The 23,373-nt window shown below is 45.2% G+C and overlaps 1 protein-coding gene across 1 annotated transcript in view; it reads right to left on the reverse strand.

Moving 5' to 3' along the window:
- Positions 1–23,373, reverse strand: part of LOC134332459 (protocadherin-16-like) — a 60,814-nt gene that overhangs the window by 7,123 nt on the left and 30,318 nt on the right. Inside the window, exons 2-13 of the mRNA XM_063014115.1 lie at positions 12,703–12,891; positions 12,286–12,517; positions 11,236–11,472; positions 9,789–10,826; positions 9,164–9,351; positions 8,975–9,071; positions 8,675–8,832; positions 5,679–6,528; positions 3,505–3,744; positions 1,545–1,670; positions 1,026–1,235; positions 32–898 (exon numbers count right to left, since the gene is read on the reverse strand). Coding sequence (XP_062870185.1) covers positions 32–898; positions 1,026–1,235; positions 1,545–1,670; positions 3,505–3,744; positions 5,679–6,528; positions 8,675–8,832; positions 8,975–9,071; positions 9,164–9,351; positions 9,789–10,826; positions 11,236–11,472; positions 12,286–12,517; positions 12,703–12,891 — 4,432 coding nt within the window. The remainder of the gene's footprint in view (positions 1–31; positions 899–1,025; positions 1,236–1,544; positions 1,671–3,504; positions 3,745–5,678; positions 6,529–8,674; positions 8,833–8,974; positions 9,072–9,163; positions 9,352–9,788; positions 10,827–11,235; positions 11,473–12,285; positions 12,518–12,702; positions 12,892–23,373) is intronic.

Below are 23,373 nucleotides of genomic sequence, written 5' to 3' on the forward strand. Positions count from 1 at the left end.
ACCTATATAGTATTTTTACTCCTTGACTGACCTTTAGCTGCGTTCTCTTGTATACTGACGTCCCTGGTGGTGCGGGAGAATCGGATGCCCTGGTAATTCTGTTCCTTCACATAGATCATGACCACGCCCAGGGAGGACTGAGGAGGGCTGCCCTGGTCCATGGCCTCCACAATGAGGACATGCTGAGCCTTGGTTGGACCGTTCAGCGTTTCGGAGGCTTGGATTTCACCGGTCAGGGAGTTTATAGAGAAGCCCTGCACAGGCGCAGCGAAACGGTAGAACACCGAGCCGTTGGCACCGAAGTCTTTATCTTCTGCCCTCATGGTGGCCAGCACGCTGTTGGACGACACGCTCCTGCTGGACACGTTAATGATCAGAGGATCCTGAATGAAAAACGGAGCGTTGTCGTTCACATCCAGGACGGTGACGGTGACCTGGGCCGTGGAGTTAAGCGGGGCGGCGGGAGACGAGTCCACCGCACATATTTGGAAGCTGTACGAGGCTCTTTTCTCTCTATCCAAAGGGGCGGCGGTGACGATTCGGCCCGTTTCGGGGTCCACGGTGAACGCACCTCTGGCTTCGCTGCTCAGGAAGTACAAGACCTGTCCGTTCTCGCCCTGGTCTGGATCGCCGGCCGTGACCTCCAGGACCAGAGACCCGACGCCGGCGTCCTCCGAGACGTCCACGCTGTAGCTGCTGGTGCTGAACTTGGGGCTGTTGTCGTTCACATCCAGGACGGTGATCTCCACTGTGGCCGTGCTGGTGAGTGACGGGCTGCCACCATCCTGAGCGGTCACTCTGAGGGTATATCTGTCTTTTTTTTCTCTGTCCAAGGGGTGAGAGGTGGACAAGGCTCCTGAAGTGCTGTCCAGCAGAAAGTCACCATCTGGGTCTCCAGCTAAAGAATAAAATAATAATAAAACATGTAAACGACATGTACTATTTTGTGTCACTGTCCTGCTGAAACACCCGACTGAACTATTTTGGGGGTAAGTTTAAGTCAGTTTTGCTCAAATTTTGCCTACCGGTTATCCTGTACTCCACCCGTCCACTGTCTCCACTGTCCTGGTCAGTCGCTTTGACAATAAAAAGCTCCACGGGTTCGAAGTTCTCAGGCAGCTGAAGACTGTACTGCAGCCTCCCGAAGACCGGACTGTTGTCATTCTCGTCCAGTACCGTGATACGCACCGTTGCCTTGGCGAAGTTGGGTGGCATCCCTCCATCTCTGGCGTACACTGTGAGTATTACATCGAAAAGATTACTGCCGAATACAGGAACGTCCAGATACACAACAACATACGAGGGATCTTCAAAAAGTTTCCACACTTTTATATTGTGGTTATAAGCGGTGAGGGTGGGAGGAGGAGTAATCAATCGTGTCTGAGAGACGCTTATAGTCCGGATTTAGCTCCATCTCATATTCACCATTTTGGACGCTCAAAGAAGCTTTAAGGGGAAGAAGATTTTGATGATGTGAAAGCAGCGGCACATCAGAAGTGCGGAAATTTTTTGAAGAACTCTCGTAGAAGAGAAGAGAGAATTACCGGTGACGGTGTAGTGATCCTGCTGCTCCCTGTCTAGCACTTTAGTCAGAGTAATGATGCCCGTCTCGGGGGAAATAACGAAACCTTCAACTGTCACACCTCCGTACGTCACGTGTCCATTTGTACCTAAAGAACAGAGACAAACAACATATACACATCTGTATAGTAAGGCAAGAGACTTCAGTGATAGCTCAGCAGTTTAGGAACTGAACTAGTAATCACAAGGCTGCCGGTTCAAGCCCCACCACTGCCAAGTTGCAACTGTTGGACCCCTGAGCAAGGCCCATAACCTTCAATTGCTTGCATGATTGTAAATGCTGCAAATGTAAACCTAAATGAGTAGTCTGTGTGGGTTTCCTCCCGGTGCTCCGGTTTCCTCCCACAGGTCCAAATTGCCCTGTGATGGACTGGTGACCTGTCCGGGGTGTTTCCTACCTTTCGACCAATGAAACAGACCCACAGCGACCCTGACCAGGATAAAACGGTGGTAAAACAGACACTTAATGAATAAACAGTTCATTCGATTTTATTTAACACTTATTTAATACGATGAATTAAATAATAATAAACCCTGAGCTGATTTGAATGACGGCTTGTGCTCGTATCATTGCAGATAAACTGCTGCTTTAGTCCTTGGCACCTTCTCTCCATCGTGGCACGTAACTATCAGCAGGGTGCAGGTTTGCGTGCCGTGTAAGTCGAACCCGGCGCCAGAGCCTGTTTACTTCACTAATGTTTGTGAAGCAATAAACCTACCGGTAAGATTTTCCATCATAATTAACACAGCAGCACGGGTCAGCAGAAAACACGTCATGATAAAGCAGTGCTTTCAAATACTTTAAAGGAGGGAGGTGGGGGGTACGGCGTCAGAAATAATGCCTGCATATCAGCGAGCATGAACGCCCCACTGGTCAGCGTCACAGTGGGTCCAGTACAGAGAACAAGGCAGGAATACATCTTAAACAAGGCATTAATTAATATAGGGTTATCACTCACTCACAGGTTTAATCCCAGCTTTGCCGTGCAGCCACTGTTGGGCCCTTGAGCTGTTAACCCTCTCAGCTCCAGGGGCTCCATACAATATCTGACCCTGCACTTTGACCCCAGTGAAAAATAAAGCATTGTACTGTACACATGTATGGTCGTTGATTATTGTTGTTATTATTATCATTGTTTTTGTTAGTATTTTTATTATTGTTATTATTATTATTATTATTATTATTTTATTACTATTATTATTATTATTATTTTATTACTATTATTATATTACTATTATTTTCACTATTATTATTATAATTATTATTGTTATTCTTATTTTTATTACTACTATTATTATTGTTATTATTTTATTATTATTTTTTTTTTTATTACTACTATTATTATTATTGTTATTATTATAATTATTATTGTATTGTTATTATTATTGTTATTATTATTGTTGTTATTATTGCTATTATTATTATTATTATTGTTATTTATTATTATTATTTTACTACTATTATTATTGTGTTATTATTATTATTTTAATTTACTTCATGACTTAAACCTAAGAGCGATTTAAAGTTGCCAGCTCACAGTACTCAAGCTGTAGTAAGGTGAGAGGATACTGGGTAACTAGAGGAGAGTCATGTGGTAAATGAATGAATGATTCCTATCAGCAGTTTACACCGGATGCCCTTCCTGACACAACCCTCCTATGTATCTGGGCTTGGGACCTGCACTGAGAGAGCACTGATGTGTCCTTTAATGCCTAGGTTCGGTTCATGTAACACCATGTGCCTTCAGAAATTATGATCCCAGACTGGGATTCGAACCCCCAGGACTGTGGCACATGAACTTAAGGTCTAGGTCTAAAAAACATGCACATTTCTCAGACATTTCTCCCAAAAATTGTATATGGACTTTGGTTGTCTAAATACTTTTGATCATACGCGGTACTTATGGATGGTTTGGGTCTTACCTTGGTCTCTGTCAGTGGCGGACACGGTGAGCATTGCGGTCCCAACCGGCTGGTTCTCTTTGATGTGGACCTCATATTCGCTCTTCTCGAACCAGGGAGCCTCGTCATTCACGTCGATGACCCGGACGGACAGGACCTGAGTGGTGGAGTGCTGGGGTGTCCCATGATCCTCTGCGATGATAGTAAGGTTGTAGCTGTCTTGTTCCTCACGGTCCAGAGCTTTGAGGATGGAAAGAGAACCTGATGGGGAGGAGACGGGGAGAAATCAGACTTCCATTCAGGGCAGATGTAGCCTAGTGTTTAAGGTACTGGACTAGTAATCAAAAGGTTGCTGGTTCATGCCCCAGTACTGCCAGGCTGCCACTGTTGGGCCCTTGAGCAAGGCCCTTAACCCTCAATGGCTTAGACAGTATACTGCCACAGTACTGTAAGTCACTTTGGAAAAAAGCGTCCGCTAAATGCCGAAAATGTATAATTATAATTTCCAATCGAGGAATCACAATTACAAGTGGCGTCCCAATACTTTTGTCCAACACAGTGTCGGATGTGATAAAGCGCCGGATTTTTCCTAAATCACTTAACCAGTGCATAAATATTTCCAGTTCCTCTCACACACAAACCACAAGCACTGCAAACACCCGACAGGGGCCAAAGAACCGAAAGGCTCCATAGATGCCCAGGAATCTGTTACTGAAGAACTCGACCACAGAACCCTCGAGGAGAAACCGCGTTTTTATTGGCTCATTTAGTGCCTTTGTGCTTGGCTCTGAGATAATTCCTCTAAACTGTGCAGCGTGGATGGAGCTCAAAAGACCAAAGACCTACAGATCGTCATCAACAAGAGTCTGAGGTCTCACAGGATGAACACACTCCATGCATGAGCGTAGCAGCCCGACTGCCTGCCTTATTTTTTTTACTAGGTGTTTATGCTGTATTTATAATTCACCCCTCGTCCCTTAAGTTTAACTGTGTATTTGATGTTACGCTCTGCTTTTGCTCTTAATTTTGGCTCAAATTCACCGCCAGACGTCTTTCTCATCCAGTCAGAAGCTTGTTAAACGCTAATCCCGAGCGTCTGCTCAATATCAGTAAATTAATATGTGCCAAGACGAATTAAAACTGAGAAGTTAACTGTTATTACTGCTTACAGACGATACGACGATGTATTAGGACCACTGTTAAAAGAGTAAAGTCTAAATATTATGGACAGGCATGTGCTAGGACGGTCGTCGTTGGCTTGCCAGTTCAGCATTTGAAGTTAGACGGCCACAACCTGCAAGTTCAGTCCGGTTCTTTCTTCTAAATAAACGCAGTTCCTTGCAAAGTCATTTCAGTGTGCGATACAACAGTAGACGGAGAATCCTCACTGTCCCTCATTTTAACATCAGGAGGTCACTGTGTCCAAAATATTCCAACTTCATTCTCTAAATCATTTTTACTTTATCTTGAAGTTGTAGCTAGAATGGAGAATGTTGTTTATTAAACATACACTATATTCATACTCATGAACACATGATAGGCCTGATTTATTCATCTTTCCATTTATTATTACTATTATTTATTTATGTTGTGGAAAAATAAGGTCAGATAATAAAAGAAAACAAAGATTACAGTTGACTGGATTGAAGAATTTACTGACACAATCGTGGGTTCTTACAGCAGTGGAATAGCTGAAGAACCTGGAACAGAACTGTCAGCCTCCCTTTATACTGCTCTAGTCATATCACAGTGGGTGTTGGACTTTAGAACCTCCATTCTGTGCTAACTGTTGTTTCTTATCTGCTAACAACAGACTGTTGCTTATCTCTGTACTTTAGACTCCCAACCTCACCTCAAGCACCATATAACTAAGGATTAAATGCACAAAACAGCATAATACTACTCAGGTACCGTAATATGAAGCATAACATCTAATTCTTCCATAACACTTATTTATTTAAACAAAATAGAGCTGTTTGCATTTGCCTGTATTCATTGTAGTGGGTGGTAACAGGTTCACCAGCCATGAAGATTGGCAGAGGAGTGCAATCTCGAGAATTATGCCCACCTGCCATGCAGCTACAGGTACAGATGATGGAGCACCGTATCGTTTATTTTAACCAAGAATCTGACTGCTGACTGGTCAGTTTTACAGGCTACAAGCAAATATAAAATACAGTAGAGTTCCCACTTACCCGTGTCAGGACTGAGGCTGAATCGTCCCGCCGTGTTGCCAGCTTGAATGCGGTAGGAGACGCGCCCATTTTCACCCTGGTCGGCATCCCGGGCGATTACGTAGAGCAGCACAAAACCCACCGGCTTGTCCTCCATCACACTGACCGCGGTCGGGGAGTAAAACACCGGCGCTTTATCGTTTTCATCCGTCACGAATATCCGCGCTGTGACCGAGCTCCAGCGCTGCTGATCCGGATCCGTGGCCGAGTCGGTGGCCCGGACCACCAGGAAAAGACTCGGGGTCTGTTCGTGGTCCAGCTCCTGAGTACAGGTCAGAACTCCGGTCACGGGATCGAGGGATAAAAGGTCCGAGCTGTCGGGCCAGCGGCTAGTGATGGAGTAGCGCACCTCGCTGTTCGGCCCGCTGCCGTCCTTATCGGTGGCCTGAAAGGCGTAGATGGACGAGCCCGGCTGCACGTTCTCGGGCACCACGGCGGTCACCGGGTCCTCGGGAAACTGCGGCGCGTGGTCGTTCCTGTCCTGCACGTTAATCTCCAGCTGGATCACGCGGCTGCTGGGAAGAGCCTTGGAGAAGTCGTTCGCCTCGATCTGCAGGGTGTAGCGAGAACCCTTTTCGTAGTCTAACTCCCTGGCCAGGTACACATCCCCCGTGAGCCGGTCCACCATGAACATGCCATCCTGATCGGTGCCACCCAATACGAGGTAGGTCACCTGTCCGTCCAGCACCACGTCTCGCTGGTCGTGCAGCCGCACCGAACCGATGTTGGAGCCGGGTTTGGTGCCCTCCACCGTGTTGAGTGTCATGGATAGCGTGTTGGGTTTGGGGGGAGTCCTCGCTGAGCCCAAAACCTACCGACAGAAACGCAAACATATTAAACATATAATGCTAAACAACATTCTCTCTAAGCTCATTTAATAGGTATAAATAAAAGTATTTAATAATTACATCTAAATGGATTTGAACATCATCATCAGACCTTATTTATAAAGCTTTCACGAATGGAGAGATAATTATGAGAGCTAAGCAACAGTTTCAATAGCTCAAGACACTGAAAACATGAGGATTCAATCAAGTATCAGGAGCTCCTAGGAAAAAACGTCATGCTTTATGCAAGGAAGCTGGAACTCGGGCGTCAGTGGACCTTCCAACAGGGCAGTGAGCCCAAGCATACCCCAGAGTCCACCAAGACTTGGTTTTAGAGGAAATCCTGGAAGATCCTGGAGTGGCTGTCACAGTCACACAATTGGGAACAGCCTTACCGGAAGAGTAACACGAGGCGTGGACTCCACAAGCTCCACCATACTTCCTGCAGAAAAGCCCACTATTCTGTTGTATTCCAAGGTGTAGGACTCCTGTGTTCCACAGCGTGCTGCATGCCATCACAGATGTGTTCGTTGAGTGACCCTAAACCCAGATGAGCGTTCCTCTAGGCATAATTTGGCATCTCTAGATGTGTGGTGGCGCATCATCCAAACCAGCCAGAATGAAATCAGGACACAAACGGGCATAACCCGTCAGAAAGGAGGCGTCTGTAGACGTACCAGGAGTCCAACTGCCAGCTAAACAAACCTCGTACCTTTATGGAGTCCCCTGTTGTTCCAGATATCTAATTGCTGTAAGTGTAAGAAGTAGAAGAATGATGGTTGTTGTGCTATCAAGGAATTTCAGAGCACATTTAATGCTTTTTTTATCTACCGTCCACACTAGACTGCAATTAGCATGAAACAGTTCCATCCGCCACATGAAAGCACGGTGAAGTCATTTCCTGTGGCCCCTGACTGACCCTGAACGTTAGCTCGGACGCCGTCTGATGATAACAGGTGAAAATGTTCCTGCGTAAATCAGCGTGAAACACAAACCAGCGCGGTGTCGCTGTGATGTTACTGTGATGAAATGTTATCTGGGAGGTCAGAGGCTCTAAAAAGGTTCTGAAAAGTGCCCGAACAGAGAGAAATACAGCTGGGCTTGGTCGCCGCACATCTGGAAACACTTGATTTAAAGACGCCCTTTTATTTCCTCGCTCTCTTTCATTCGTTTAGGACGGGATGCTGCGGGGAGTCGCTCGTTCCACAATTAGCATCCTTTTCTCTTTTAGAAATCACACATGAAACGCGACGTGGTTCTTGTATCACAGAACGAACAATCCACCGCCTGCCAACGTGTCTACAGACATAGAAAAGAGCATTTCCGCTTCACTACTGAGGAAGAACTCGAGGTCTCTGAGCTGATGGAGGGTTTCATACAAGAAACAAGAGATTTTTTACAACATTTTTTCCATTTTTAACTAATTTTCTTTTCATTTTAATTGATTAAATTTTTTTAAAATTTTTTAACTGGTGTCTTTTATTTTTAACTGATATATTTTATTTTTAACTGATTTTTTAAACATTATTTTAAACTGATATATTTTATTTTTTAACTGATTTTCTTTTATTTTGAACATTTTTAACTGATATCTTTTATTTTTAACTGATTTTTAACTGATTTGTAAACAATTTTTAACTGATATCTTTTATTTTTAACTGATTTTTAAACAGTTTTTAACTGATCTGATATCTTTTATTTTTCACTGATATCTTTTATTTTTAACTAATATCTTTTATTTTTAACTAATATCTTTTATTTTTAACTGATATCTTTTATTTTAACTGATATCTTTTATTTTTAACTAATATCTTTACTGATATCTTTTATTTTTAACTGATTTTTTAAACATTTTTTTAAACTTATATATTTTATTTTTAACTGATTTTCTTTTATTTCAAACATTTTAACTGATATATTTTATTTTTAACTGATTTTCTTTTATTTTTAACCGATATAGTTCACTTTTAACCAATCTTTTTTATTCTTAACTGAAATCTTTTATTTTTAACTGATACTGTATCTTTTATTTAGTCATAAAGTATTGTATATATTTTGTGAGCTGGTTAAGAGGCTCCGGGTCTCAGGGACCCCGGACAGAACATGACGGGTCACCGGGTGTTTGCTGACCTGTACGCGCAGGATGTTGGAGACGCTCTGGGATGGAACCCCACGATCCGAAGCAGTGACCGTTAAGCTGTACTCCACCTTCTCTGCCCTCCTCAGTGTGGAGGCCGATCGCAGTTCACCCGTGTTCGGGTTCAGAGAGAAACGCTCGGCCCTGGAACCTGGAACAAACAGAGGGACAAAATTAAAAATCTTTTATTCAGGGAAGTTACAACCACGACCTCTGACATGCAGTCAGGCCACTAGAGCGACTAAAAATAGCGCTGTGTGTGTGTGTGTGTGTGTGTGTTACAGTTCATTTACCAGATAATGAGTAAAAGATGGTGCCGTTCTCTCCCTCGTCAGGATCTTTGGCCTGTAACGTCCCCAGCAGTGATCCAGCAGGCAGACCCTCCTGCACCTGAAACACACACACACACACACACTTATTAAACCAGTATAATACCACCAACACACCTGTACCTGTAACATTTGGTATCTTGATGATCTCACCTGGATGAGCAGCTCCCGACCGGGTAGAACATGACTAAACACCGGCGCATTATCGTTCTCATCCAGCACGGTGACGTGGGCGGTGCCGGTAGCACTACGTGGAGGAGTGCCTCCATCCTGCACCACCACCACCAACTGGTAGCTGGACTGGTGCTCTCGGTCCAACGGGGTCCTGGTGCTAATCTCACCTGGAAATAAAAGGGAAAAGGGCACATCTAAGAACTAAGGGTGAGTGAGTGGTGGCTGTGTCTGAGGGAGGGGTGGTCAGATAAGGTTCCTTCTGACTGGCACTGCAACAAAACCTCTGCCAAAACGAGGTGCTTTTCACCTGCACTAGGTGGGTTCATATGGAGATCCGTATCGCGCACAGAGTGTCACACACCGATTTCCATTATCCCTCATCTCTGTGCAGTACCATCGATCAGCCAGCAGAGGTCGTGACTGCAGCAGTTATGAGGAACCCTTAAGACCCACCCTCCCCTCATCAGGACCGCAAAGGGCAAAACTTGCCTCTCTAGCACTCAGCAATGTCCAGTAATTTCATATTTTGGTAAGATTAATGATCAAGGTTGACCTCCAAGGTTGGTATGAATTTAAATAATTGAATTTTTTATTCATTGCTTACCAGTTTGGGAGTTGATCTGGAAATTGCGATCGGTGTGCAGTAGCTTGTAAGTGAGACGGCTGTTGAGTCCGGCATCGCGGTCGGTGGCCGAAATTCTCCCGAATCCCGTTCCGGCGGGCACATTTTCCCTCACTGCCAGGAAGACCCGTTCCTGTGAGAATCGGGGCGAGTTATCGTTCTCGTCTGTCACGGAAACCCTGACGGTGGCGCTGCCCGTTTTCTTCAGCTGCCCACTTCCCGCGGAGGCCAGTACGGTCAGCAGGTAGATGTCCTTGGCCTCCCGGTCGACCGCACTCTTCACGAACAACCACCCGCTATCCGAGACGATCCCGAATCCCGCAGCGTCCCCGTCGGGCCGGAGATGGTAAGAGAGCGGGGCGGAATTTGAGGATGAGTCTCCGTTTGTACCCTGATCCCTGCTCAGGGCTCGGACCTGCAGGAAGCGGGTGTTCAGCGGCGCGTTCTCCTTCAGCTCCACCCGGTATGTCACCGTGTCGAACACGGGGCCCTGGTCGTTCTCGGCCTGGACGTGCACTACGAGCGTGAAGGTGGCGCTGAGCTGAGGGGCGCCGCTGTCCTTGGCCAGAACCTGGAGGTCGTATCGAGGGACGTTCTCGTACGACAGACCTCCGATGAGCCGGATCTCGCCGCTGCTCCTCTCCACGCTGAACGTCCGCTGACCCTCCGACGAAAGGACCTCAAAGCTCAGCTGCCCGTTGGCGCCGGAGTCGCGGTCCTCGGCTTGGACTCGGTACACCACCGTGCCCAGTTTAGTCGCCTCGGGCAGCAGCAGGGACTCGGACGACGAGGGCAGGAAGGTGGGCGCGTTGTCGTTGACGTCAGTGATGGTGATGCGCACCCGGGTGTGGGCGAATACGGGCGGGGAGCCGCTGCTGGCCTGGATCTCCAGCTCCAGTGAGGGCCAAACCTCGTGGTCCAGGGGCAGGCTGGTGCGGAGCGCCCCGGTCTCCTGATCTACCGTGAAGTAGCCGTCCGGATCGCCAGAGGAGATTTTGTAAGTGATCTCCCTAGAGGCTTCTGGAAGAGAAATAAACATCATTCAAGCAAATAGATCAGGCAAACATGCCAGTAGGGATGTTTTATGTTCAGTAATACAGGTTAGGTAGGTCCATGAGGTAGGGAGGGAGGAAAAATATCCCTAAGAGTGCAGCGTCGCTAAAGAAATTGGTCTGGATGGTTAGATGTAATCCAGGTCTTCTATTCTCCATTATCAAACAAAGAATGAATAACTGTCCACAATCAAGCAAGCTTAAAATCATCAGAGATCTAAAAGCTGCTGCACTAAAATATAAAGAAGTTCCAGCTCCAGAATTCTCCTCCTAAACCCAGACTAAAGTTCACGGTTCAGTTTCTGAACGCAGCATCAGCAACATCAAATTCCTGTGAGTTTAGGATCAGAGAAAGAGTCTCAGGTATCAGCGCTCACCGTTCTTACTGCTGGCACGCACCACGCCCACCTCGGTGCCCCTCAGGACGTCCTCCGGCACCGTGAAGAAGTACTGCGCCTGCTCGAACACAGGTGGGGCCACCGAGCCGGCGACCACGCTGATGTTCACTCTGGCGTTAACCGGTGCGGTCAGGCCGCCTCCGTCCTGCGCCGTCACAACCATGGTGATGACCGAGTTCTCCTTTCCATGCAGGGAGCGCGACAGAGAGACCACGCCTACAGAGATACAGAGATGAGAATGCCATCGAAAGACATGCTCGCTTTATTAAAGATACTGTTCATCACAACATCATGATAATAATAATTATAATAATAATAAAAAATAAGTATTGTATAATAATAATAATAATAATAATAAATAGTATTATATAATAATAATAATAATAAATAGCATTATTAATAATAATAAACAGTATTATATAATAATAATAAATAGTATTATATAATAATAATAATAATAATAAATAGTATTATATAATAACCATAATAAATAGTATTATACTGTATAATAATCATAATAATAATAAATAGTATTATATAATAATAATAATAATAATAATAAGTAATATTATATAATAGTAATAATAATAATAATAATGACAATAAATAGTATTGTATAATAGTAATAATAATAATAATAACAATAATAATAATAATAAATAATATTACATAATAATAAAAAATAATAAATATATAATAATAATAATAATAAATAGTATTATATAATAATAACAATCAATATTATATAATAATAATAAGTATTATATAACAATAATAATAAAACTAGTATTATATAGCATTAATAAAAATCATCAATATTATATAATAATAGTAATAATAATAAGAATAATTAATAATAATAACTATTTTATAATAAGAATAATTATTTTTAACAATTATAGTTAACAATAATGATTCTTTTTTTGGTGGTTGGTGGTGATATTCCCACAATATTAACCTTCTTATTACACAACAGATGCTAAGAAAATGTTCAGTATCACACACACACACACACACACACACACACACCTGTGTCTCTGTTAAGGGTAAAGAAGTCCGACCCTCCCCCTAGCACGGTGCGATACGTCACTTTGCCATTTTCGTCTGCATCAGGGTCGTGGGCTGAGACTCGGAGGACCGAGGTTCCAGGAGCACTCTGGGAGCTCAAACTGACCGCGTAGTTGACCGGGTAGAACGTGGGTCTGTTATCGTTAATGTCCAGCAGTGTTATCTTTATCTGGGAGGATGAGCTCAGGCCACCCTGGAGGAGTGAATAACACAAATATATAACACACATAAATAAAGAAGCTTTAAGGGGAAGAAGATTTTCATGTGATGATGATGTGAAAGCATTAAAATATTATTGGAAGGCGACTATGTAGAAAAGTGATGGAGTTTGTTTTTGAAATTCTTAATAGAGTTCTTTCGTAGGCCTCTTTTACTCACCCCGTCAGCAGCGGTGACCATAAACTCGTAGCTCTCGGTCCCGTCGTCTCGGTCCAGGGCTGCGCTGGTGCAGATCTGCCCTGTCTCTTTATTAATGCTGAACTGTGTGAGAGAGGAGCTGGACGCTGCTGACCCTAACGAGTACGTTATAGCACCGAATGATCCTCCGTCGGCATCGTTCGCCGTCACCTGTAAAACACAAAGACAGAATAAAAGATATTTTATTTAACATGGCTGAGCAAGGCTCTGAAGTCTCAATGGCTGAAAGTGTATTCAGTTATAATCGTAAGTTGCTTTGGATCAAAACAGGCGTCATACAGTATTAGCCCCTTAAGATTAGAAAAACTTGGTAGAGTCTGGATGGGGTCGCACCAGGCGTCCACAAATCTCAAAAGCGTTCATTTGTTCAGGCACCCCGCTACCGCTGAGTAATGGCACCCAGACAACAGCTCAGTCCTGCGTTTATGACATGATCCACTGAGAAGATGAAATGCGAGGAAGCAAATATACAAACGGCGGCTTGGCAAAGACTAATCAGCGGTCTGATCTGAAATAAGGAGCGAGCGGCTATAAGAAGCGTGTTTGCCGTTCAGGTCAGGTCAAATATTTCCGACACGGAACTCCACAAGGCGCTGGTCACGGCGGAGGCTAATCCCAGGTTCAGGGTACGAAAGCCGGTCGTGCAATAGCTCAGCTAACCTAATGTGTCATCAGCAAACACACCGACTAGATGATAAAACAGCTTAAAACCGGCCGTGTTCATTCTGAGCCGACTGTAATGCGGCATCGCCACATGTTTATACATCACCAAATGATGTAAGCCAACAGGTTTCGGGGGCTTTCCAGGAGGGTAATATTTTCTGCTACTGTAACGGCGGAGGTCGTGACCACAGATGCCCCTTTCTGTGCTGACCATTTCCTAAAAGCAACAATGATGTTCCCAGTAAACCTTCAATCAAAACCCTACGACTGAACTCTCTAAACTCTCTGAGTTCCAATCTCAGCTTTTGCTACCGGTCGGCTGGGCGCCCCCTAACACTGCTAGTCTGCTAGGTTAGTAGCCCGAGGCGCCTGTACAGAAGTGGAGGAACGTGGAGATCAGCGCGAGACTCTCCATGCACAGGACCGGCCTCATGCACCGATCCACCTAGGTACGAGTGAACAAAAAGAGGTTGTGGACCACATACACATCTGAGGGACTGGCTATGACTAAATTGGGAGAAAAAGGGAGAAAATGTGTAAATAACATAGTTTAAAAACCTTACAAACAAAGAGCTCCTGGCTGATCCTTTAGTCACAACTGAATATGGATGAAGTCACAAGCTAACTTGCAACCATGTGACGTCCTTTATAGGCTAATAAATAAATTATATATTTTTTAAAGTTAGTTTTCCCTGTACAATTTGTTCTAGACTTCGCCCAGAATTAATGCATTTGGAAACAGGCAACAAAAAAATATTATCTGTGTGTTTAAGGTACTGGACGAGTATTTAAAAGGTTGTTGGTTCAAGCCTCATCACTGCCAAGTTGGACCCCTGAGCAGCCTTTAACTGCTTGATTTTTATCACTCATACTTGTGAGCCACTTTGGATAAAACGCTGCAAACGTAAATGCAACAAGACAGACCTGAGTAAAAACACGTCGTACGTTTCCCACTGGTCAACACGTGCTGGACGGCAGTAAAGAATTACGACTTTACCCGTCTACAGAGGGTGAATAGTCTGAGCGCACGATTCATTATTACCACCCGGCTTTCGGCAGATATAGACCATTGAGAGGCTTCTCTTAACACAAACAAGACCACCAGAGGAGAGCAGATACCGGCCGCAAACGTCTTCACGATGTCTTCATCTCAGCCTTGTTTTCTTTAAGACTATCTTAAAGGTATTTCAGATGGATCTGATACACGGTGACTGTCAGGATGATGAGTTTCTGTAGGATTTGTAGAAATTAAGCGAGATAAGAGACCTGCAGAATTCATTTGGGAGGATGGGTGACCCGGGCAGATGCTCTCTTGTTCATATAGGAAGAAATAGTAAGTCACGTCATGCTGAGGGTATAAGAATTATCTCATATAAAAAACGCATTCAGATCCAGTGTTACAGCTCCACGTGTATCTGTGTTTATCTGGATTTTCCTACGTTTCACTTTTAAACTTGTGTTACAGCTCATGCCTCTGAGTAATCATGAGAATCAGAATCAGCTTCTCCCAGAGTCTAAATTGCTTCTGGTTCCAAATAAAGCTTAACGTGGTTTAATGTAGTAAAAGAAGGAGACAGGAGCACTAAACTTCTCTTCATTATTACTGCTCATAAGTTCCTCCACTAATTAACCTCCTTGCTTGTTGTTTTAGTACAATAAGTCCCGTTAAGCGCTGTTTGTTCAGGATAAGTCGTTTTCACAGCGTCATATCAAACAGTTTGTCTCATTGGAGGAGCTTTGAAAAAGTCAGCAAACAGCAAGGTTCAATCAGGTGAATGCATCCAGGGTTTGAATCCTGAACTGTGCTATTGATGGTTGGCATGATGACCCCATGATGAATCAACATCCTGTCCGGGTGTAATGGTTCTGTGGCGTTTGTGGGACTTACCACTCTTCCCCGACGTCACAGGCCTTACAGATCAGTACTGAGCTAGGCCTTTAGCAAGAGGCCAGCTCGTTAGGGTGGACGACCTGCAGCTGCGGCTCCCTTATTTAAGGGTACGCCGCCTGGCTGCAGGGGTCGCACCTTTTGTCTTGTTTGCTCCTTTTGTTTTGGGCACTGCGGTGTCCGTGGGGACTGCTGACGGCTCCCCCACGCTTCTTTTGTAGTTTTAGAGGTACCCCCGGTGGCATTAGGCCATCAGGGTGTGTAGACTGCAAGGTTGAGGTAATTAGCTTTTCTTTTACCTTCTTAGAAGTAGCGTGGTGCGATGTCGTGCAGTCCTCGTACTGTGTTTATTTTACCCGTTAGCATTTAGCATTAGCGGGTGAAGCCAGCCCCGTGACACGGCGCTGGTCCTCTCCCCGCTAATGTTTACCTAGCTAACCCAGCTGTGGTATTCGGCAGCCGGTGGGTGGCGTCTCGGTAAGACACTCGGTTGGTCTGCCAGCACCCCCGGTTCGAATCCGCACTAGGAGCTTGGGTAACTGTTTTGTTAACCGGTTTTCTTTACTCTGTTTTGTGTGCTTTAACAGATTGGCTCTAGCTGCGGCTGATGAAGGAGCCGTCTGTTACCCCGAACTGCGCCTGAGGCGATTTCGGGGCTTTGTAGCGTAAAACAAGTATTCTGGGATTCAGCAACCGCTGGGTGGCGACACCGCTAAGTGCGCGGCTGTCCTGCCAGCCGCCCCGGTTCGAATCCGCACCCTTTTGTGTGCTTTAACAGATTGGCTCTAGCTGCGGCTGATAACGGAGCCGTCTGTTACCTCGAACTGCGCCTGAGGCGATTTCGAGGCTTTGTAGCCGAAAATAATTGTAGCGCCTTAAGCGCATGAAGTCATCTGCTTTCCCCCGCGGCAGCAGCGCGCTGGTTACGCGCCCGGCTCTCACCCGAGCGGCCGGGGTTCGCGCCCAGCGTCTTTTAGTTTTCTTCTTTTCTTTTTGTTGCTGCCTGCATTCCCCAGCTAAAGTCCATCGGGGTTCCTTATGTTTGTTTTTGAGTTCTGTCTTGTGTGTGATGTTCTGTGTTTTTTCATTTAATAAATAAACTTTTATTTACTTTAACTCCGCGCTTGAGTCCTTTCTCTCCCACGTGACAGAAAGGTGCGACCATTTCTGGACTCAGTGGAGGACCCCCATTCTCTCCCAATAATTTTTTTGGGGGGGCACTCCCTGGTTGCTTATAGCAACCTGGGGGAATCCCCCGGTTGCCAGTAGCAACCTGGGGGAACTGGACCGCTGGCTAGGGACCTCAGGAGAGGTCCCTTTAAGGAGGGGGTACTGTAATGGTTCTGTGGCGTTTGTGGGACTTACCACTCTTCCCCGACGTCACAGGCCTTACAGATCAGTACTGAGCTAGGCCTTTAGCAAGAGGCCAGCTCGTTAGGGTGGACGACCTGCAGCTGCGGCTCCCTTATTTAAGGGTACGCCGCCTGGCTGCAGGGGTCGCACCTTTTGTCTTGTTTGCTCCTTTTGTTTTGGGCACTGCGGTGTCCGTGGGGACTGCTGACGGCTCCCCCACGCTTCTTTTGTAGTTTTAGAGGTACCCCCGGTGGCATTAGGCCATCAGGGTGTGTAGACTGCAAGGTTGAGGTAATTAGCTTTTCTTTTACCTTCTTAGAAGTAGCGTGGTGCGATGTCGTGCAGTCCTCGTACTGTGTTTATTTTACCCGTTAGCATTTAGCATTAGCGGGTGAAGCCAGCCCCGTGACACGGCGCTGGTCCTCTCCCCGCTAATGTTTACCTAGCTAACCCAGCTGTGGTATTCGGCAGCCGGTGGGTGGCGTCTCGGTAAGACACTCGGTTGGTCTGCCAGCACCCCCGGTTCGAATCCGCACTAGGAGCTTGGGTAACTGTTTTGTTAACCGGTTTTCTTTACTCTGTTTTGTGTGCTTTAACAGATTGGCTCTAGCTGCGGCTGATGAAGGAGCCGTCTGTTACCCCGAACTGCGCCTGAGGCGATTTCGGGGCTTTGTAGCGTAAAACAAGTATTCTGGGATTCAGCAACCGCTGGGTGGCGACACCGCTAAGTGCGCGGCTGTCCTGCCAGCCGCCCCGGTTCGAATCCGCACCCTTTTGTGTGCTTTAACAGATTGGCTCTAGCTGCGGCTGATAACGGAGCCGTCTGTTACCTCGAACTGCGCCTGAGGCGATTTCGAGGCTTTGTAGCCGAAAATAATTGTAGCGCCTTAAGCGCATGAAGTCATCTGCTTTCCCCCGCGGCAGCAGCGCGCTGGTTACGCGCCCGGCTCTCACCCGAGCGGCCGGGGTTCGCGCCCAGCGTCTTTTAGTTTTCTTCTTTTCTTTTTGTTGCTGCCTGCATTCCCCAGCTAAAGTCCATCGGGGTTCCTTATGTTTGTTTTTGAGTTCTGTCTTGTGTGTGATGTTCTGTGTTTTTCTGTTAATAAATAAACTTTTATTTACTTTAACTCCGCGCTTGAGTCCTTTCTCTCCCACGTGACACCGGGGTGTGTTAATGCACCGCGTCCAGTGATTCCAGTTAAATGAACCCACCACGACTCCGTCCTGAATAAATCTGGGCTTAAACAGTAAAATTACAGTAAAATACCACGTTACTGTGGTCATGATTTGTTTAGGTGTTGAGGCGGTGGGAATACGGTTACAGCCGGCCACGCGCCGGCTCAGTAAATTGTGAATCTGCGGCTGTTGACATTGAACCCCTCGGAGCACAGATGAGAAAAGCATTATGGGGTCGTGAGCGTGAGCAGGAGTTGGGGCCCTTTTTTGGAGGGGGGGGGGACCATGCAGAAACCCTCAGCTTGGAAGTCTCAGGAAAAACGAAGGGCTGCATCGATTCTCCACGCCGTCCGGGGGTTCACAGATCCGAGCGTGCAAAAGCCTGAGATAAACACAAACACACATGTGCAGAGATTCCTGCGTCGGGTTCCAGCGATTTTATTAAAACTTTGAGATCATCAAACTGGGACGCATTAAAGACGTGATACAATAAACAGCCAGCGGCTGCAACGGAAAAACAGGGTGGAAATAAAAGGGTGGAAGGGTCCATCTCAGGATCGACCACTCTTCATTTAGAGTGAGAGGTGCTCGATTTAGAGATCCACCTGATCCTACACACAGGATCCACCCAGTCCTGAGGTTCACCTCCCAGTTTAGACTGGTCAGAGACATACTGGAGTGCTGGTAGCTTAGTGGTTAAGGTACTGGACAACACAAACAAGGTATCAAAATTAAACACAAAACTAAATAAACTTAATTATTAAAAACGCAGGCAATCTGGTCCTACTGAGGTTTACAAGATGTAATGTAAAGCCAGTGAGGACTAATGATGAAAAGGAAGGACGGAGTAGCACAACAAATCCAGATAAACAGCTAAGCTAACAGGTAAATACATAAACAGACACACGCCGCTGTCTCAGTGCCAGTAAATATTTGTTTCGTAGGAAATCGTAAAGCTCATCTACAGTCTGAAGAACCTTCAGCTGAACTGCAGTGCTGGATTTATCGTATAAAATGTAAACTTTAAATTAAATCCGAGTTCTTCTGAGCTCTGTGTTGTTTTAGCTTGCATGTTTCTTTCAAGTGGAGTCGAGTGGAGTTTCTTCAAGCTTCCAGTTTAATGCTAAACACGTTAGCAAACAGCTGAAGTAAAGAGTAAATACATTAGAATGAACCCAGTCTGAACCTTAAACCTCGGAGGATAAACTGTTTACGTTTGTGATTTATATTTACTGTCCGATCAGATGCGTGTTTGTCACATTATCGTACTGAAATATAACACGTCAGTACTCAGGCTGAATTAGCAGCGGCTTTTACAGTGTGTTTACCGGGGGAGGCAAACATTGTGTTACGATTTTGTTGTTGGAATGGAGCTGTGGGAACTTTCCGCTTAAATACAGGCTGGTTAACGTCCCCTCTAAAGCCGTAATAAAGTCCCGGAAGGGGAGAAGATCCACACGATTCGTTCCGCAGCTTAAATATCTTCCACAAGTGAACCGACCCAAAATAAATAAATAATTCATAAAATAAATAAATATATTTATTTCTAAGGCGCTTTACATTATGAGGGCAAAAACGCTTCACATAAGAACTAGCAAACATGGGAAAGCAAACAAAAAAACCCTCAACATTTTATTGATGTACTGCTGAACCTAAATGTGGCATGAAACAATATATGAAAAAGATCATTGATAAATACAAAAAATAAATATATATAGTGGTCCTATCAGCCGGTTGGGCTCTGCATGGACATAATTAGCTAATGTCCCGGGAAGGGGGTGCTAAAACAGTTTGTCAGTGCACCCTCAGTGCTGGTCCCAAGCCCAGATAAAAATTGGAGTGTTAAGAGCAGCCAAAACAAAAAAAAAGTATGACATTATAATTATTATACAATTATTATACAGTTATTAACTAAATAAATAAAGCAATGTTTAATTATGTGTGTAGAATTTTAATTTGCATTCCATTCCACATTCTACTTTCCTTTTATCCCTTTTCTTTCCATCACATCTCGGGTTCTGCGCTCCACAAATTTCCTGCTGACCGATTATTATTGATTCTTCCATTCTTGAGGTTTATTGAAAGGAAAGACGGATGAGCTCGGTTAACCATCCATCACGCCGACAGTCCCAGAGAGCATCTGGCTCTTTAAACAAAGCTCGTTCGAGCCGATCATGCTTCCTTAATAAAAACACAATTAAATAAAGAAATACTGTTTTTCTTCAGATTGAACATCTTGCGTGATCTGAGCTGATAAACGCGGACGTTCTGCGTCGTTTCCACTCGAGGATCAGCTGAATAATAACGTCTGATGAAGAGCAGAACAGAACTGGAGGAACTCCGTCTCATCGATCTCACTGACTTTTTTAAGCACCGGGTCTGTATCTCACATCTCTTACTGACCGCTGTTATTAGAATCAGTAAACTGAGGGTAAAGGTTCAGCAAAACACACAGACTTTGATAAATCGAGCCTCATTAGGGTAAAGAATGTAAATTATTCAACCTGCGTCCTGTCTCGTCTCGTGTGGTGCCGAGCTCGATTACGTGGTACCCCAAACAGCATCAGATCTGTATAAACTGATCACCACATATTAAAGCCCCCGTTTCCTGCTTAATCAGCTTTAAATCATAAGCAACTCGATCACAAGGTGAAGCGGTGTGATACTGGAAGGGCCGGGAGCAGCTCTCAGGGGACGAAGGTACAATGTCGGGGTCAGAATACCACAATCTGTCCTAGAAACCTGTGGAAAGGTCCTTAACCTTCTAATGATCCAACTCTTGGATATCAGCAGATGGTTGTTATATGTCAGAAAAACTAGTTGTTATACCACCCAAGATCCAGCGGACTTAACTGACCTACAGGTGTGCAGTAGTGAACCGCTTCTTTTCACCCGCACATTATCCCTCGTCTCTGTGCAGCACCATCGACCAGCCAGCAGAGGTCGTAACTGCATCAATTATGAAAAATCCCCTCCGACATCCAACCCGACGGACGAGCCCATCGTTGTCTGTGCAGGTCGCCCGGTTTGCCGGTAGCAGAGCTGAGATTCGAACTCATGAGTCTTGTCAGGTCTGGTGTGCCAGCGTGTTTTACAAGTTTGCTTTGAGCTTAATGGAAGGCTAATAATGCTAAAGAATAATATAAGTCGAGTTTGAAGATGCTGGACGGCGCTGTATCGCTCTGCCTGGCGAGTTAGCGATGGTGAAGCTAGTTAAACACCAGATCACATCAAGCGGCCGCTCACATCAAAGAAACGCTGACGTTCGGAATGGAGAGACGAAAAAAATTGGAGAAAAGAGCAAAGCCTCACGTTATTCCATTAATCCTGCACAGACTCCACTGAGGATCCTGAGGATCTGTATCTGAGAACATATTTTTTGGGGTGAGAGCGAGGCCACGCACCTTAGGGAGGTGACAGGCAAGAATGAATGGAGTGAGGCAACGTAAAGACGTAAATTTGTATGAGAGAAGAAAAAAAAGACAGGCCGGGGGAGTGCGGTGGATTAGACCCGAGCGAAAACGCTACACACACGGACGTGAATCACAATAAATGTGGACGAATTGACATCAGGCTAAATCTAAATCGAGGCTAACGTGACACGAACTCTCGGCGCTAACCGGATCATGCTGACGTACGAACACAGAGCTTTCAAGCTAATCGCGTTTAGCGTGCGTCGAGCGACCGGCGGCTTGCTTGGGTTCGGGGAAGCCCTCGCCTGGGTCCGGCGCTCACAAATCAATCAATCAATATAATGTGGAGTTATAGATTTTAACCAGATGGTTTTAGGGTCAAAAACTGAAAACACATTGAAGCGAGCAGGGGTCGCGACCCCTCTTAGCACCGTGAATATAAATCAGCGTCCGGCGCAGAGGAACAGAGGGCTGATGGGTGGAACAGAAACACAGAGAGAGAGATAAAGGGAAAGATGGACGCTGTCAGGCAGTAAGAAACAGTTCTGGGGGTCAAACTGGGGGTTAAACTCTTCATTTTAAACCTTAAACATCATGTGAGCAGCAAAAAAATTTAAATAAACATAGGGATTGAAAAAAAGTGCTACACCAAGCATTAGGATGAACTGGGTATACAATTACTGACACTTTTTCCCTCAGTACTTTACTAACAAATCAACATGGACCCCCATAGGACTCTCACTGACCAGACGTGTCAGTCTCAGTGGGCAGTAGTAGCCTAGCAGTTAAGGAACTGGACTAGTAATTGAAAGGTTGCTGGTTCAAGCCCCACCACTACCAGGTTGTCACTGTTGGGCCCTTAAGCAAGGCCCCTAACCCTCCGTCGCATAGACAACATACTGTCACAGTACTGTAAGTCGCTTTGGATAAAAGCGTCTGCTAAATGCCGTAAATGAAAATGTACCTCCCCCCCCCACACACACACACACACACACACCTCCAATATCATTGTAAAAATAATTTTATTATTATTATTATTATATTATTTAATTAATATAAAGTAATAAGCAGCACTAAAAAAAGTAATTATAGACGTAAACAATTGTTTTAAAGTGGTGAAGGGCTGCTTCATTTCCCGTCTTTTTATTCCTCACAGAGGTTTCTTTCACTGCCTACCATCCCCCGACCACACACACACACACACACACACACACACACACACACACACACCAGTCCTCTGTATGAGTGTCTGGAAGTGTGTCACCACTGGCTGATACACCTGATATACTCGTTTTTAGGGTCTGATGTCCTCCGTTTTGGGGTCTGTTGTTCTTCTGTATGGGGGCTGATGTTCTCCTCTTTAAGGGTCTGTTGTTCTCCTTTTGGGGGTCTCATTTCCTCCTTTTTGGGGTCTCATTTCCTCCTTTTTGGGGTCTGTTTTCTCCTTTTTTGGGGAGAGATGTTCTCCTTTTTGGGGTCTGATGTTCTCTTTTTTGGGGTCTGATGTTCTCCTTTATGGGGTCTGATGTTCTCCTTTTTGGGGTCTGATGTTCTCTTTTTTGGGGTCTGATGTTCTCCTTTTTGTGGGCTGATGTTCTCCTTTTTTGGGGTTTGATGTTCTCCTTTTTGGGGGCTAATGTTCTTCTTTATGGGGTTTGATGTTCTCTTTTTTGGGGTTTGATGTTCTCCTTTTTTGGGGAGAGATGTTCTCCTTTTTGGGGTCTGATGTTCTCTTTTTTGGGGTCTGATGTTCTCCTTTATGGGGTCTGATGTTCTCCTTTTTGGGGTCTGATGTTCTCTTTTTTGGGGTCTGATGTTCTCCTTTTTGTGGGCTGATCTCCTTTTTTGGGGTTTGATGTTCTCCTTTTTGTGGGCTGATGTTCTCCTTTTTTGGGGTTTGATGTTCTCCTTTTTGGGGGCTAATGTTCTTCTTTATGGGGTTTGATGTTCTCTTTTTTGGGGTTTGATGTTCTCCTTTTTTGGGGAGAGATGTTCTCCTTTTTGGGGTCTGATGTTCTCTTTTTTGGGGTCTGATGTTCTCCTTTATGGGGTCTGATGTTCTCCTTTTTGGGGTCTGATGTTCTCTTTTTTGGGGTCTGATGTTCTCCTTTTTGTGGGCTGATGTTCTCCTTTTTTGGG

The sequence above is a fragment of the Trichomycterus rosablanca genome, chromosome 18 (genome assembly GCF_030014385.1).
Source record: "Trichomycterus rosablanca isolate fTriRos1 chromosome 18, fTriRos1.hap1, whole genome shotgun sequence".
Taxonomy (NCBI): Eukaryota; Metazoa; Chordata; class Actinopteri; order Siluriformes; family Trichomycteridae; genus Trichomycterus; species Trichomycterus rosablanca.